The sequence below is a fragment of the Rhinolophus sinicus genome, linkage group LG10, assembly GCF_036562045.2.
Source record: "Rhinolophus sinicus isolate RSC01 linkage group LG10, ASM3656204v1, whole genome shotgun sequence".
NCBI classification, from domain to species: domain Eukaryota; kingdom Metazoa; phylum Chordata; class Mammalia; order Chiroptera; family Rhinolophidae; genus Rhinolophus; species Rhinolophus sinicus.
The window spans coordinates 95,718,721-95,735,544 of record NC_133759.1 but is presented as its reverse complement, the minus strand read 5'-3'; the positions used below and the strand labels follow the sequence as shown (position 1 = coordinate 95,735,544).

General features: G+C 35.6%; 1 protein-coding gene across 8 annotated transcripts in view; it reads left to right on the top strand.

Annotated features, from left to right (window-relative positions):
• Window positions 1-16,824, top strand: part of RNF145 (ring finger protein 145) — a 47,334-nt gene that overhangs the window by 7,447 nt on the left and 23,063 nt on the right. For all 8 annotated transcript variants that reach the window (XM_074313855.1, XM_074313856.1, XM_074313857.1 and 5 more), the window contains 2 exons: window positions 4,116-4,224; window positions 15,131-15,222. In XM_074313855.1, the coding sequence (XP_074169956.1) occupies window positions 4,116-4,224; window positions 15,131-15,222 (201 nt within the window). The remainder of the gene's footprint in view (window positions 1-4,115; window positions 4,225-15,130; window positions 15,223-16,824) is intronic.

Here is a 16,824-nt window from a genome sequence, read left to right as displayed (position 1 = left end):
CAACAAGCAGCTATTTTTACTTTCTTGTGTATAATTCTAGAGATATTGATATATATATGTAAATATTAAAGGTATATTGATGTATAAATGTAAATGTAATATATAAGTAGAAATGTATTTTCCCCTGTTTGTACAGATGGTAGCCTAATACACACTGTTCCGAACCTTTTGTTTGTTTTAACTTACTGATGTGTCATAGAGCCATAACTACTGCTTTTAGGTATTCATGAAATAGTTTTGTACTCTGTTCTGTCAAATCATAAGGTTCTGATTAAATGTTGAGGCCTCACTCTTCCCCAACCCTACAATTTTGTTTTATAGTGGTGTAGTATCCTCATATGGCTGTACCATAATTTATTGAACTAATTACTCTACTGGTAGACATTTTAGATAGCTCTGTCTTCTATTTCATTGTGTTATTCTAAATAATTTTGTATAACCATAATGTCATCAGATGCAAAATAGCCTTGGGATAAATTAGTAGAAGTGAAATTGCCGGCTTAAAGAGTATATACATTTGCAATACTGATCAATACCATTCTCCCTAGGCATTAACCACAGGGTTTTACTATTTTGTACCTCCACTAATGATGGCTGTGAGTTCCTGCAGTCTTACATCCTTTTCAAAACAATGTTATCAACCTTTTATATTTAGCTACTCCAGTAGGTGAAAAATGTATGTTTTTAAATGTAGTTTTAATTTGTATTTTTCTTATGAGTGAGGTGTAATATATTTACGTTTAAGAAAAATGTGTATTTCTTTTTCAGAGAGTTGTTAGTTAATGTCTCTTGCCCACTTTTCTATGGGATTGTTAGCCTTTTCTTCCCAATTTGTGGGAGTTTGGTTTTACACAAAAGAAAGTAATTTTTTGTGATGAGTTGAAATTATGTTTTCCGGTTTCATTTCCCTTGATTTTGCTTGGTGTGTTTTGACATGCAGAATTTGTTTTAAATGTGGTTCAATTTGTTGTTTCTTCTTCTATAGCTTTAGGATCTTCAATCAATTAGAAAAGCCTTTCCTGTTCTTGAGTTTATAAAGAATTTTATCATTTTATTGCATTGTTTTTGTGGTTTTATTTCTTAAATTTATTTATTTATTATTTCTTACATGTAAATCTTTGCTTCATTTAGAATTTATATGCATGTACAGTGTGTTATAGGTATAATTTTATTTTTTTTACAGATTACTGTCTGGTAACCTGTATGTATTTATTAGTTTAGTCCAAATTTTCCTGAGTATTATATACTAAATTATACATATACATATATATAGTATATACTGCATACTAATTTATACTGCATACTAATATACTGTATTATCACACACATTTTGTTTCATTTCTGAATTTTTTTTCTATCCTTTTAGTTTGCCTGTTACTGAGGATTTTGATTCTATTTTACTGTCTGATAGTTAGTGCCTTCATTGTTTTATATTTGCTGCTTTGAGTTTTTCTGTTATTGTTAGTTTTCTATATGAACTTTGGAATTATCTAGTCTTTGTAGTTCAAATGATTTGTGCATACTATCATTTTTGTATAAGTGTTCATAATCTCTCAAAAATCTTGTGTAGTATGTCATTATCATAGTTATGTTTCGACTGGAATGTGAAAATGGGAGTATAGATGAGTCATAAGGTTTTTGTTGTTTCATTTTTTTGTTTTATTACCTAACCTAAGTGGGTCTCTAACCTAAGTGAGAACCATTAGTTCAGTCTAAACTTAATATGCACAAGGCTTTATATTGAGGCTTAGTGTATCAGCCTCGTCTCCCAATACCCTCCCAATAGTCTTTCTGTTTACACCAAATTCTAGTCTAGCGTACAGAATTTATTGTCTCCTGATAATATCCTTTGTTTTTATACCTTTTTTGTTTTTGGTTTTTGGTTTTTATATGCTATTCTCTTTTCCTGAAACTGTTTCTCTTTTTCCTTAGCCTGGTGTAACGCTCCATTTACCTTTGGGGTCCAGATCAAACTTAATCACTTAATTAACCATAGCCCTTCTAATGTTTTTTTATTACAGCAGCAATATTGTTTCATACTTTTGTCCATGTTTATTTGTTTCACTAGACCGATTTCTTTATTCTTTGGCTCTTCCGTGTGTCTAGTACATATGGATCACACTTGACATGTAATAATGTTTCATGAAAGACTGGATAATTGAAAGAAAGAATGAAATGAGTATCTTTAGAGAATTTGGCAGCTGATTTTATGAGATGTGCATGAGAAGGGAAAGATTAGAATACCTGGAAAGGAAAATGCTAGTTCATTAAAAGACAGAATTTAAGGAAAGGTTTCATGCAATAGACTGATTAGAAAAATCCTTCAGCGACAAACATGAGAAATGCTTGCTAAATATAATAAACATCCTTTTAAATACCTCTGAAGTCCTTTAAGATAGAGGTTAATAAAATAAATTGGGGAAATTATTTTAAGAAACAAAAAGTGAATAGAAATACTTATCTCTGACTTGTGCTGGATTGTTCTTGAAGTTAGGCTGTGTGGGAAGTCTGAAATCTCTCTTTAGTCCTTAGCACACCTCCTGTTTCCTTAGCTTTAAGCATGAGTGAGTCACCGTGAGTGGGGCATTAGTTGCTAAGAAGGGATACATGTGCCCAAATAAAGACTCATTAATAAGTGGAAACTAGTTACAAGAGAGTTGACTGGGACTAGATTTTTCAAGATCTAGAATGTCAGACTGAGAAGTTCAGAACTTTTGAAAGTTTTAGAGCAAGAGTGTTCTCTAGATGAAAGTGATGGTTTTGGGACTATTACCCTTGTAATGAAATACAAGATGTATGAAGATGGAAAGAGAGTGAAAAAAGAATAGCAATTAGTGTACTATTATATTATAGAGCAGATTAGGATGGGGCATAGGGACTGGAAAGGAAGGGCAACACATGAGAGACTTACTGAGGAAGACTCAGCAGGGCTTAGTAACAAAAGATGACGCCGGTTTGAGTCAGAGTGGCGGGGATATAGGAGAATGAAGGGGTGAGCCAGCTTGTTGAGGGAGGAGGATGGGAGCTCAGTTTGTACTGTTGCATATGAGAACATTTAACTGGAATACGTCTTAGGTATGAGCTTTGTGAAGTGTCTACTTCCAATAAGAAATGGTGAAGTTTTTTTCTTAGAATAGGCATTGATTAAGTACTTTAGCTTATGCAGTAGGTTTCCAGTAACTGTTTGTTGATAACATACATCTGGAATGGTATATTTGAAGCAACAAAATAGATTCTTTGAGCTAGATACTTTATAGAGAGAAAAGCAGTTGTTCACAGACTAAATTTCCTATTTTCATTTGAGAGGGTGAAAAGAAAGTGGAGGGGAGAATTAGAGGGTAAAAGGAAATTCATGTCACAGAACCAAAGGATAACAATTTTGAAGGTAGTTGCCTTAGATGCTGAGACAAGGAGAAGCAGGAAGTGTTAGATTTGACAAGAAGGTAATCATTGACTTCTGAGTCTCTTTAGAGTGGGAGGGGGTTTGTAGATTGTAGAGGGTAATGAGGGACTAACACCTTTAGAAAATAGAAGCATCGGTAGATAGTTTGCATATAACATGTCAGTGGAATGAGAAAAATAGATAATAGAATAAGAGAGATTTTTCTTCAAGATTGGGGAAGAGCGCTGCACATCCTTTGAAAAGAGGTAGGGACTGTTGTCGGGAATGATTGAAGATGTAGAAGATAGAAGTTTTTAGGAGTTGGAAAAATAAGACCTTAAATTGAATGGAAAGGGCAGCCTTAGAGAGGGATATGAGGACGCCCACTTCCTTCTCTGGGACTAGATAGAGAATGAGAGAATTGGTCTAGAACAGATAAGTAGATATCAGGAAGGGGAGATGATGAGAGGAGTCCCGGTGCACCTTTATGTGATGTATTTGATTATAAAGTAGAAACATCTACAGAAGAAGTGAAACATACTCTATATCTTCAACAAAAAATCCATAGTGATTTTACTGTGCTGACCTTACTCTGATAGTGAAGTAAAAAAACCTCAAAGTTGTTGAAACCTAATTGGAAAGTAATTTACTTCAAGCTCTTTTTATTAGTGTAATTAATTTGGAGACTAAATTAGACTCGTATTTTATTTACATCTCTTCATTTTTACAACAGGTTATATCTTAAGTGTTGTGCTACTAACCTTGCCCAGGCAGCACCTGGTTCAGCTTTACCTGTATTTTTTGACTGCCCTACTCCTCTATGCTGGACATCAAATCTCCAGGTAAGAGTTTGACCCCATTTTTGAAATCTATGACTGAATTTAAAGTTTTTCTTTACCAATAAAATACTTTTCATGAACACTATTAAGAAGCTGAGCTTTTGGTAGATATTAAAAAGTTATTTTGATACTTGTTTTCTAAATAAATATTACCATACAGGATTGGTAGCTGGGGTTATGCCTTAAATTTTATTTCTGCTTTTAAAAACAATCTTAAGATGAAATGGGCTGTAAGGTTATGTTTACAATGATACCCATGGACTTTTCTGTATTACCAGAGAAAAGAATTTCCAAAGATAAGCAGTAGGAACAGTTTAACAATTGCAGACTTCATTACTTTCATCATTTCAGAGAGTCAGTTTATGATGCATGAGAATCAGTAAAGATGCAACCAGGTATATAGGGAATGACTGATACAAATTATTTGATGAGGTTAATTGTATAGCTCAGAACTTCTGCCTCTTTAGCGATATTGTCTGTATGGCCAGGTCTGCTGGTCCCCAAGTTTTTTTTTAATTTATTGGGGTAACAATTGTTAGTAAAATTACATAGATTTCAGGTGTACAATTCTGTATTACATCATCTATAAATCCGATTGTGTGTTCACCACCCTGAGTCCGTTCTCCTTCCATCACCATGTATTTGATCCCCCTTACCCTCATCTCCCACCCTCATCCCCCTTACCCTCTGGTAACCACTAAACTATTGTCTGTGTCTACGAGTTTTTGTTTCTCATTTGTTTGTCTTGTTCTTTTGTTGTTTTTGGTTTATATACCACATATCAGTGAAATCATATGGTCCTCTGCTTTTTCTGTCTGACTTATTTCGCTCAGCATTACACTCTCAAGATCCATCCATGTTGTCACCAATGTTCCTATATCATCTTTTCTTACTGCCGAATAGTATTCCATTGTGTTTATATACCACAACTTCTTTATCCATTCATCTATCGAAGGATATTTTGGTTGTTTCCATGTCTTGACCCCGTATATAAAGCTGCAATGAACATTGGAGCACACGTGTCTTTATGGATAATGTTTTCAGATTTTTTGGGTAGATACCCAGGAGAGGGATTGCTGGGTCATATGGTAATTCCATTTGTAATTTTTTGAGGAACCTCCACACTGCCTTCCATAACGGCTGCACCAGTCTGCATTCCCACCAACAGTGTATGAGGGTTCCTTTTTCTCCACGGCCTCTCCAACACTTGTTACTATTTGTCTTGTTGATGATAGCCATTCTGACTGGGCTGAGGTGATACCTCATTGTGGTTTTTATTTGCATTTCTCTGATGATTAGTGATGTTGAGCGTTTTTTCATATGTCTATTTGCCATTTGTATGTCCTCTTTGGAGAAATGTCTCTTCAGGTCGTCTGCCCATTTTTCAATTGGATTGTTTGCTTTTTGTTGTTGAGTTTCATGAGTTCCTTGTATATTTTGGATATTAGCCCCTTATCGGAGGCACTGTTTGCAAAAATCTTCTCCCATTCAGTTGGTTGCCTCTTTATTTTGTCGATGGTTTCTTTTGCTGTGCAGAAGCTTTTAAGTTTCATATAGTCCCATTTGTTTATTTTAGCTTTTACTTTCCTTGCCTTTGGAGTCAAATTCATAAAATGCTCTTTGAACCCAAGGTCCATAAGTTTAGTACCTATGTTTTCTTCTATGCAGTTTATTGTGTCAGGTCTTATGCTTAAGTCTTTGATCCATTTTGAATTAACTTTGGTACATGGTGACAAATAGCAGTCCAGTTTCATTCTTTTGCACGTGGCTTTCCAATTCTCCCAGCACCATTTATTGAAGAGGCTGTCTTTGCTCCATTGTATGTTTTTGGCTTCTTTGTCAAAAATTATCTGTCCATATTTATGTGGTTTTATTTCTGGGTTCTCAATTCTATTCCATTGGTCTATGTGTCTGTTTTCCTGCCAATACCATGCTGTTTTGATTATTGTAGCCCTGTAGTACAAGCTAGAGTCAGGGAGTGTGATACCTCCAGTATTGTTCTTTTTTCTTAAGATTGCTTTGGCTATTCGGGGTCTTTTGTGGTTCCAAACAAATCTGATGATTTTTTGTTCTATTTTTAAAAATGTCATTGGGATGCTAGTCCCAAATTTTAAGACTCTAGTGTGCCAGCGAATATGAGGTTCCTACTTTGGAACAGAATATTGAAATATGGTGAACCAAAAGCTACACAGTAAATGTAATGGGGTAGACAAATTTGGGGGGTATAATTTCTTTCGTTTTGATTGAAATGTATAACCATAATAAAATACACTCCCAATTCTAAGAAGAATGACAGTTAACTTTGTATATATAACAAGATATAATTTTTTTGAGGTCTGAAATACACATTTTGCTGTAATCTTGAGCTTGAATCTTAGAAATAGCATTTTTATAACTTGAATAGTTAACTTTTTAAAGCTCCTTTTATTTTCCTGATTATAAAATATTACCGTTCGCTGTAGACAATTTTGGGGAAATACAGAAAATTTAAAGGCAATAACAATCACACTCCCCATAGATAGACCTGTTAAAATTCTGGTATTTCCTTCCAGTTTTTTAATACCTTCCAGTTTTCACCACTTAAATAGATAATTATTTTTCCAACTCCTAAGAAGTGAAAGCAATGAGCAGTCACTGGCTCTTGTCCCTTCTTGTTGAAGGAGCACCTTCTTCCTCCTTAGTATTTCATCTAGATGTTTCTCCAAGGACCCAGATTGTTTCCCCAAAACACAGTCTTCTCACGTTCCTCTCTTCTGTGACTGTCTGGTTGATTTCTTCTGCTCAAAATGGTACCTGGAGGTGCCCTACTTTTTAACGTCTGCCACTGTCTTTGCCCAGGGTATGCCCTTGCATATCACAGTTGCAAACTCTGGAGCTGCCAGAGGCGTATGCGTTTCTTGTGATCCTCACAGTGTTTCAAATCAAGCTGTGTCTTACTCTAAAGTGGGGACAATGACTTTTCTAATTTGGTGTCACACAAGGATGTCCCTGTGTCTTAGACCACTCCTTCCTGGGAACAGCCTTTTCCTGTCACATCTTTCTCCATAGAGTTTAGACGAGGAGTCCAAGGGCCAGTCTGACACAGACATAATGTCCTTCCTGCTCCACTGCCACTAACCCCAAGCCCCCAGCCACAATCTTGTCCTGTGGCTTTACCTAGACACCTGAATCTCACCTTAAGCTCAAAGTAGAGATGTTCCCTACCTTTTTATTCAGTTTTTAAACAAAAAGTGTGCAATAGTTAGTGTATGGGCTGCCAAGTCACCGTTTTAGGGTGTAATTGAGTGCCCGGACACACATGAGTGCCGTATCTTGGATAAATGGACAGGTAAGCCTTCACAACCCTTATGTACTGCTCTGTAAGCTTAGTGTCACCAGAAAGATACATCTCAGTTTCCCTCACTTGTAAAATGGTGATAAGGGCTATTGTGAAGATTTAATAAGATAAAGCATGTAAAGCTCTTAGCACAATTTCTAACACTTTACTCTTTACTAGTGCTCAGTGAATTTTAACTAACATTCTTAATGTCTTGTTTTTATTATGCAGCAGTGTTTTATGAGCATTTTCCTGGGTTGCTAGTCTTTAAAAAATGATTTTTTAAATGGCATAGTATTCCATGGTATAGCTATATAATGATAGCTTTTTAGAGTTAATAGGAAAGAAATTTCAAAGTTGAAGGTAAAGTTATTAAAATTATTGCTTTGCTAGTTATTATAATTCTGGGTGAAAAAACAATGAACCTGCCCTTTTCCTTAGGGTTTTTCAGTTTCTATGTGGTTTGTGGTGTAGTGATAGCTGAAACCATGTGGCTCTATTTTTGTCTATAGTTTTACCATCCATGCTTTTCCAGAGCAGTCAAAATTCTGTTATATAAGGATAAAGGGGACCCTAAAAGTGTCAGAGGTGAAGAAAAGCCTTTTTCTGTCTTATCCTTGTGGCAATTTCAACTTTTTAGTTTTAGTGTATCTGGGAATGTTTTTTCCTTATGTTTAAAGTTTGTTTCATTATGAAAAAAATCCAAACTTATTTTGAACAATTAAAAAGATTGTAATAAAATTTTACAGTGTGCAAAAGCATTTCCAGTTCTTTATTTCATTTCGATCTTTATAATCTTTTGAAGTCTATAGATGAAAAAACTAAAGTGGGCCAACAGCTAGGAAGGGGCAATCCCAGAGTTGAACTTGAATCCAGGTTTTCTTAGTTCAGTTCTCTTAGGCAAGCGGTAGGAAGAAAATCAGTTTTAGAATAACACTGGGTATGAAATAGTTTCCCTACTTAGTAAATACTATGTTACCTTGGCAAGTTGCCTCTTTGAAACTATAAAGTAAGACTGTCCATTTTCTGGAGTTAGTTTTGATATTAAACTAACAAATTCCAAGAGGTGGCATATTTTAGTATTTCTCCTCAGTATAATTTACACTACATGGTGCTCTCTCACAAAAGGTTAGCAAAGGTGAAAGGTGTGTGATTCTTGAATTATTCATAGCATGTCACATTTAATAAATATTGAAGCTCGAACATGTCACATTTATAAAATGTTAAGGCTGAAGTTTTTAGTTTAAAAAAAAAAGATAGTTCAGATTTCATGTGGCAGTTTCATAACCAAGTATCTTTTTTTAAAAATAATAGATTTATTGAGATATAATTCACATACCTACTTAAAGTATGCAGCTCAGTGAATTTTAGTACATTTATAGAATTGTGCAAACCATGATCACAATCGAATATAGAACATTTTCTTCACTCTAAGAAGACACCCCCTACCCAGCAGTCACTCCCCATTTCCCACCAATATCATACCCCCCACGCACCCCAGGCAACTGTGATTCTATTTTCTGTCTCTGCATTGGTCTACTCTGGATATTTCATAAACATTGAATTATATAAGTATGTGGTCCTTTGTGCCTGGCCTTTTTCACTTAGCATGCTTTCAAGGTTCATCATGTCGTAGTATGTATCAGTACTTTCTTTTTATGTCCAAATTATATTCTGTGTGTGAATATACCACATTTTGTTTATCCACTGATGGACATTTGGGTTGTTTCCACTTTTTGGCTATTATGAATAATGCTGTGAACATTCATGGTTTTTGTGTGGACATTTTTTTCTTGGGCATGTACTTTGGAGTGGAATTTCTGGATCGTACAGTATTTGTTTGACCTTTTGAGGAACTGCCAGACTATTTTCTAACATGGCTGCACTATTGTATGTTTCCACCAGCAGTGTATGAGGATTTCAATTTCTCCATATCTTCGCTAACACTTGTTGGTGCTTGTATTTTGTAGTATAGCCTTCATAGTGAGTATGAAGTGATATTTCATTGTGGTTGTTGTGATTTGTAGTTTCTTGATGGCTAAATGAGGTTGTACATCTTTTCATGTAAATTTTTGGAGAAATGTTTATTCAGAACCTTTGGCCATTATTTAATTGGGTTGCCTTTTTTTAATTGAGTTGTAGGAATTCTTTATATATTCTAGATACAAGTCCCTTATCATTTATGTGATTTAAAGTTGTTTCCATCATTCATTCCAGTCCAGTTATATCAAGGCAGAGTATAAGCATGGTCCTGAGAAGAACAATCAATACTTGGATAATTTAAACAATCCATTTGGTACTTCAAAAACTGACTTTGGAAAAAGACATTTGCAAATATTAATTTTTTAAATTCAAAATTTCACGAACTCTTAAAAAAATTGGATCTATTTTCCCTAAATGCATGTATTCACATGAAGCTGATTACCCTTAAGTGAATAAAAGCCTGTTTAGAATGTGCCTATAAATGGTTATAGCTTGCAGTTCAGAAGAATTAAACTTTAGAAAATCCATGGATTTAGGTGGTGTAGTATGAACATTTAATATTAATATTCTAATTGAATTCATTAGAATTTGATAAATGTCAGGTTTTTAATTCTTAACATTACTAAATTATGCTTTTCATTTTGACTGATGTAAGAAATGTATTTTCCAGTGCCAGTCCTACTTTAAAATTGAGACTGTCCAGAGCTAAAAGGGGCGGGGGGTGGGGGGGACTATGACCATATGACCATTCCTATGGGGCTGTGGTCATGGTTCAGATCCACAGTTGGATGTTTCTCTCTAAAACTTTTAAACTTCAGTATTCTTAAGTTCCTTGCTTTATTGTTAGATTTTTGAACCAGCATATCAATTTTGTATATGTATGACTTGAATTAAGAGCCTATGGGTTTCAAAAGGTAAAAGTATACTATTTTTCATCCTGGTCTTGGTGTGTTAATATGGTTTCAAATGTAAAGCTTTCCCAGGAGTTGCTTACGTGTAAAATACAGGTAATTAGCTCTCCATTTTATGGAAGATTGTGTAAGTCTAAGCTGTAGATGAGGGTTTCTCTATGTGGGAACTATTAGCACTTGGGGTGGGGTCATTCTTTGCTGTGGGGGCAGTCCTGTGCATTACGGGATGCTAACCTCCTTCCTGCACTCACTTGATTGCTGAGTCCCACCGGCCCCCAACAGCCGGGAAACCAAAAAGTGTCTCTGGTTGCCAAATATTGTCTCCCGAGGAACAAAATTTTCCTCAGTTAAGAACCATTGTTATTGGATAAAAGGATTGTTAAAATGAATTTTGTCATTATATACTCAGCTTTTAATTTTGACAGGAATAAAATTGACCCATTTCAGTATTTGATGTTTTCTTTTTTTTGAGTATTATCAGATGCAGGCGCTAAACATTTAGTAGGGGGTCAGAAAGAAGTTGAAGAAAGAAGCAGGGTAGCAGAGATGATTTAAGTAATTAAACTCTGGGTGAATGAACTATTCAGTTGCTAGCACAGCACTTAGGGTGTAGTAGGTCCTGAAATCCAGGAGTCGGAGCATCTCAGTATCTGTGATCTCTTAAATTGAGCTGTGCCTTTGTTTGCACATATTGCAAAGATTAGGTTTCTTTGGAAGTAACATTGTAGGAAAGCTCTAAGTGGCCAGAAGGTACAGATTGTTCCTAGGTTGTTCAGTAACTCAGGTTGCTTAAGAGACTGATACTAAGTAAAGGTTTTTAATCATTGCTGAATTGGTAAGCTCCTAGGTTTTGTTGTTATTTATTTTTTAAATAACTTTTATGCTTCTCTTTATAGCGAGAGTTTTCCCAATTGCAAGCTATCCTTGAGTCTCTTTTCAAATGCGTCTTACACATTCCTTATGCCCCCAAACAGTTTCAGTCAAAGGAGAATAGGCTCCGGAACAGGGACTGGGGGAGGGGATTTTAAAGTGTTTCGTTTGTTAGTGCTCAGGGTTGGCTGTCAGCATTGCACACATTTCTGACAAAGTGAAAAAAAGAAGCTTCATACAGGAAAGATTTTATTCAGTTACAAGTAGAAGGCAGGAATTCTTGCTTCTGACCAACTTAATACATTTTACCATTTAAATCTTCTAAATCAAAAAATTATAATAGTGCTTTTGAATATCTCATCTGATTGAGTCTTAAAATAGTTATAAAATTCTGTTAAAAATTGGAATTTCTGTTAAAATTTAGGCTCTGAAATTCTGTTAAAAATTAGGCTCTTGCCTCAGACTAATTTTTGGCCTGTAATGATTCATGGAATTTTAGATAATTCCTTCTCTGGGGTCTTCTTTTTTAGTCTTGTTGTCATGTTTTTTAATGTTGTGGATGACCTACTCTGTTGAAACTGAGTATAACCAAGAGTGTTCATTGCCACCATGAGACAGCGTGAAGTTAAAATTTAGATGTAGAGATCGTTGTTAACGTTGATTCTTATTTCAGTTCTTCTGTATAGTTTGGGGTGCAGTGCCCAGATTCTTCTTTCAGAAGGGACAGCGAGGGGAGTTGAGCAAAGGGACATGATCTAAGGTCCTTAGGGGAGATGTTAATTAATTTATGTGGTAGGATGATTGATCCAACAACTCAGGTTCTTTTGGACAGTTTAATGGACAGTAACGGGGGACATTGCAGCATTGAGGGAGCACCATTCCTGGGGTCCTAGAGGAGGGCATAATGAGAGAGCTAGTGGGAAGAAACTGCGTAACATCGGGGTGTTGTCTTTGTGGTCTAAAGGCTGATTATTCTAGAATGCAGCCTCCCTAAATGTCCTACATATAATCTCAACAAATCACAAAGTAATGATTATATGGAGACTGGAAAAGAGCTAAAAAGAAAATCATAAAAAGGATTAGAAAGTTAAGAAAAGGCTTTTTAAAAAAACCCAAAGGAGTACAGGGTACAATAAAAGAAAAGGAAATAGTTATATTAAAACCTTTTCTAATAACCCTATAATTAGAGGTAAGATAAGTAAAATGAGTGATATTTAAAATAAGAGACAAAAGGAAGAAAGAACTAGCTAAATGAAAAAGAATCTAAAAGTAAAAATAAAAGGTACTATTTTTAAATAGAGTAAACTTTAAAATCTTTAAAAACTTTAAAACATTTCACAACATTCTATATTTTTTATCACACTTGTAATTAAATAATTGGTAGGATAAGTATTTGTTTAATGTATGTTTCCCCTCCTGGTTTGTAAGCTTCATGCTCACAGGGATTGCAGTATTCTCAGAGCCTAGCAGTGCTAGCAATATACGAGGGATACAGCAAATTCTTTTTGAGTTAAAAAGAAAAAGCATAGTGAATGTTAATTTGCCTTCGAAGTTTTGTTTTGTGAAATTAGAATATAAGGTAAGAGACTCTAAAGATTAAAGACGAAGAAACTTTTTAAAAGAAGGTAAACCAAAGTAGGCTAGGAAATAATGCAAAACAATTAACAAATGACTCGGCAATAAGAAATTCAGGAACAGTGTTGAGTTTGCTGAGTTATATTTTAAAACATCAATACTAGGATGACAAAAGCAAACGAGGGAAAGAAACCATGACAGGGAACCCAATCTCTTCCCCTCGGCCCTCATTGTGAGAGCTCATGGGGACTGAGGTCCTTTTGGGGCACCTTTTGGCTTTTCCCCTCAGGGATATTGCTCTTGTAGGCCCCCCTTTTTTATTAAGGTGAAATTCCCATCGTGTAAAATTAACCCTTTAAAGTGAACAATTCAGTGGCATACATTACATTCATAATGTCGTTGTGCAGCCATCACCATTATCTGATTCCAAAACATCTCTATCACCCCAAAATAAAGCCTAGTACCTTTAAGTGGTCATTTGCATTTCTCCTCTCCCCAGCCCCTGGCATCCCTGGCCTCTTTTTAAACTGAATCTATTGGGGAGGGATGTGGTGTGCCCACAAAGAAATTATTTGGTTTTAGAGGCCTACGTAGTAATGGGACTCAGAGTGAGATCTCTTTTAAATATAAATTTATTTCTTTAATAGCGTCTTCAAAGACTTCATAAATCTAAGTGGTATTCGTACATTTTAAATTTCATAATTCTCTTAATTCTTTAGCTTTCTGTCCTAAAACTATATAAAATATAACGATTACATTGATGGTTACCTGTGGTAATCTAGTAATCAGATTTTATATGTAATTTACACCTGTAGCATTTGTGCCTCTCTACATGAAAACAGGGTTTCAACCATTGAATTTCTGAACTGGATAATTCTTTGTTGTGGGGGCTGTCCAGTGCACTGTAGAATGTTTTCGCAGCATCTTGGCGTAGGTGCCATAGCACCCCGAACTCCCCCTTCCAAACTGTGACAAGTAAAAATGTCTCCAGACATTGCAGAATGTCACTTCAGGGACAGAATCACCCTTGGTTGACAACCACTGCATTAAAATTATTCCTCTTGAGAATTTGACTTTGTCTCAATAGAAGGAGACTATTAATATGTAATGAGTTACAAGTAGTCATCATAGAGTGCAGAGAATTGCTAAATCACCCATAAAGCTTAGTCATTGATTTTTATAATTGTTACCAAAACTGCTCCCATTCTTAAAAAAGTTTTATTTGGGTTTTTCATTTTGGTTTTTGGCAATACTCTCCTTGCTGATTATGTAAGGGTCATTTCGTGTTTGGCTGTGCTATGCTAAAGGAATTCAACTTGATTGCCTAATAGGAAGTAATTTCATGGAAAAAGTAAATACAGCCATATGAGTTTGTTCAGAAATTCTGGAAACATTCAGACTATTTTGAAGTACGATGAATAAAGCATTCAACAGTTGAAAAAAAAAGAATTTTTTAACACAAATGTCCTCACTTTGATGTCATACAAACTTAAACAACCATCTTCTAGTGTTACCACTTAACTTACTGATAATAAATTAAATTCTCCCTTTCTGTGCTTCCTGCCTAGGCCCTAAAAGTTGTTTTCTCAGTGTGCAAAGGCTCTTTGGCTATTACTTAAATCTTATTTCTGACTAACCAATGGTAAATGAAATAAACTTAATAAAGGAATATTTGATTTACGATTTGTTTCAAAATGAATTTGTAGCCTACTTCATTATTATAATTTTAATTGTAGATTCCCTGTAGAGTTGAAAGTGACAGTTTTTAAGAATTGTCCTCCTATGAGCCAGTTTTCTAACTAGTTTGGGATTTTACCTGTAATTAAGTATAACCGGGGACAAAACTTTGGGGAAAATATGGCAGGGGGAATGGTGGAAGAGAGCCGAAAGAGGAAGTATTTAATACTACTAGATATTATTAAGAAGTAGGGTAGAGAGATGGCACCTCGACTGGCTTTCTACTAGGCGTAAAGTATTTAATAAGGTCATGGGAAAAAGGAAACGCCCACAGTGAGCTTTGGCTGTCTGCTCTGCATAGTAAAATTCAGTGTCTGTAAATTCTGTTCCCAGTGCATGGAAGGAGGTGAAGGCCATCCCTATGTAGTTCTTATACTTAAATGTTTCCTTAGAATAGATGTGGAGAGAGGTGTTATTAACAGAATATACTGTTTATTGGAGTTCTGTGCTTTGCTTGCTTCTCTCCTCTGTCTGCATTGGAAAGTTTCTAACACACTCTGGCATTTTGCTTCTCTAGGGACTATGTCAGGAGTGAACTGGAGTCTGCCTATGAAGGACCAATGTATTTAGAACCTCTCTCCATGAATCGGTTTACCACAGCCTTAATAGGTAAGTATTACAAAGTAATTCAAGTGTAGGTAGAAACTAACCAGTCTTACTGTCTTATAAAATTGGTGCTTATAAAATAGTTACTACAAAAAAAAAAAGAAAAAGAAAAGAAAACTCAGTTACTCATGGCGACTCTTACAAAATACAGCCATTGTTAAATGTTACGTTTTCTTAGTCTTTTTTCCCCCATGCATAGGTGTTATCTTTTTTTGCATGTTTAAAATCATACATTAGTTGTGCTTTTTTAGCAGTATTTTAATTATTTGGGGAGATTAACTTTTAAATAAAGCTAATTTTCAGATTAAAGTTTATTGTTATTGAAAGCCATCACCTTATAGTCAAAACTAAATTGTCAGAAACATGAAGAACATGAGACATGATTGAAATATTCAGGTAGCAGAATGTTAAAAATAAAAAGTGTTGGCTAAGACCCCAAAGCAATATAGATATGGTGTAAAGTGAGGCACTAGACCTTCCCATGTCAGAGTTGCAGAAAAAGAAGTGAGAGAAAACCTATTTTGTGGCTCTTAACTTTACCCATGCAGAAGGTGTTAAAAGGTTGAATGTTGGAGATAGAGGAGGATTCTTTAGAGAGAACTGTTATCCCTGAAATACCTCCCCAGCCCTTAAACTCGAGAATTCGGCGGTGGAGCATTTGGAGAGTCACATGTCTTTTGTGACTAGGGAGGTGTACTGTGGACTAGTGTCTGACCATGTCACAAAATCTAAAGCTGCACCGTCCCAGACTCGCCACATGTGGCTTGGCTACTGAGCACTTGTGATGTGGTTAGTCCACATAAGATATACTGTAAGTGTAAAACACACATCGGTTTTGTATTACTTAGTACAAAAAGGATGCAAAATGTCTTCTTAGTTTCTTTATATAGATTGAATGTCTATGATAATATCTGGGATATATTAGGTTAAATGAAATATATTGTTAATTAATTTCACTTTTTTTTTTTTTTTTTTTAGTTTTTAAAATAAGGCTACCAGAAAATTCAAAATTACATATGTGCCTCATATTATAATTGTAATTTGATATAAAGACCAAAGGTGGACTGGCTGGCTGCTGGCTATTGAGTTTCTGACTTTGTAGTGAAAATGTCTTGTAGGGTTCCCTGTGCCTCCTCATCTGTGTAGGCAAAGGATGTTTCCTGTGGACTGGATGAAGGCCCCAAGAGTGTCTGGAGTTTTCTTAAGTCTTTCCAAAAGAGCCCCTTAGAAGGATGACAAGATCCCAACAGAGATTGAACTTCCAGATTTCCAACAGCTGAGGAAAGCACCAAAAACAGCCAGAAAAGGGTCCATAAGAAGCACTAGGGGTACTGCAGATGAGATCCAGTGATGAGAACAGTCTCCGAATAACCCATTACATTGCCTGGGAGAAAGACCAGGTTTAAATTACCCCAACTCCAGGGACCAGCAGTACCATATCCTTGTAAGAGTACACTCGAGTAAGCATTGGCTGCTTCCCTCCGTCTCCTTCCTCCCTACCTGCTTCAATCATGAGTAAGTCAGGAAGAGAGGGAGATGGTGCTGGCAAAGAAAAGGGGAGAATCCTGCCATCAGTGCTCCACCCACTCTCGCAATGCAGCTTTT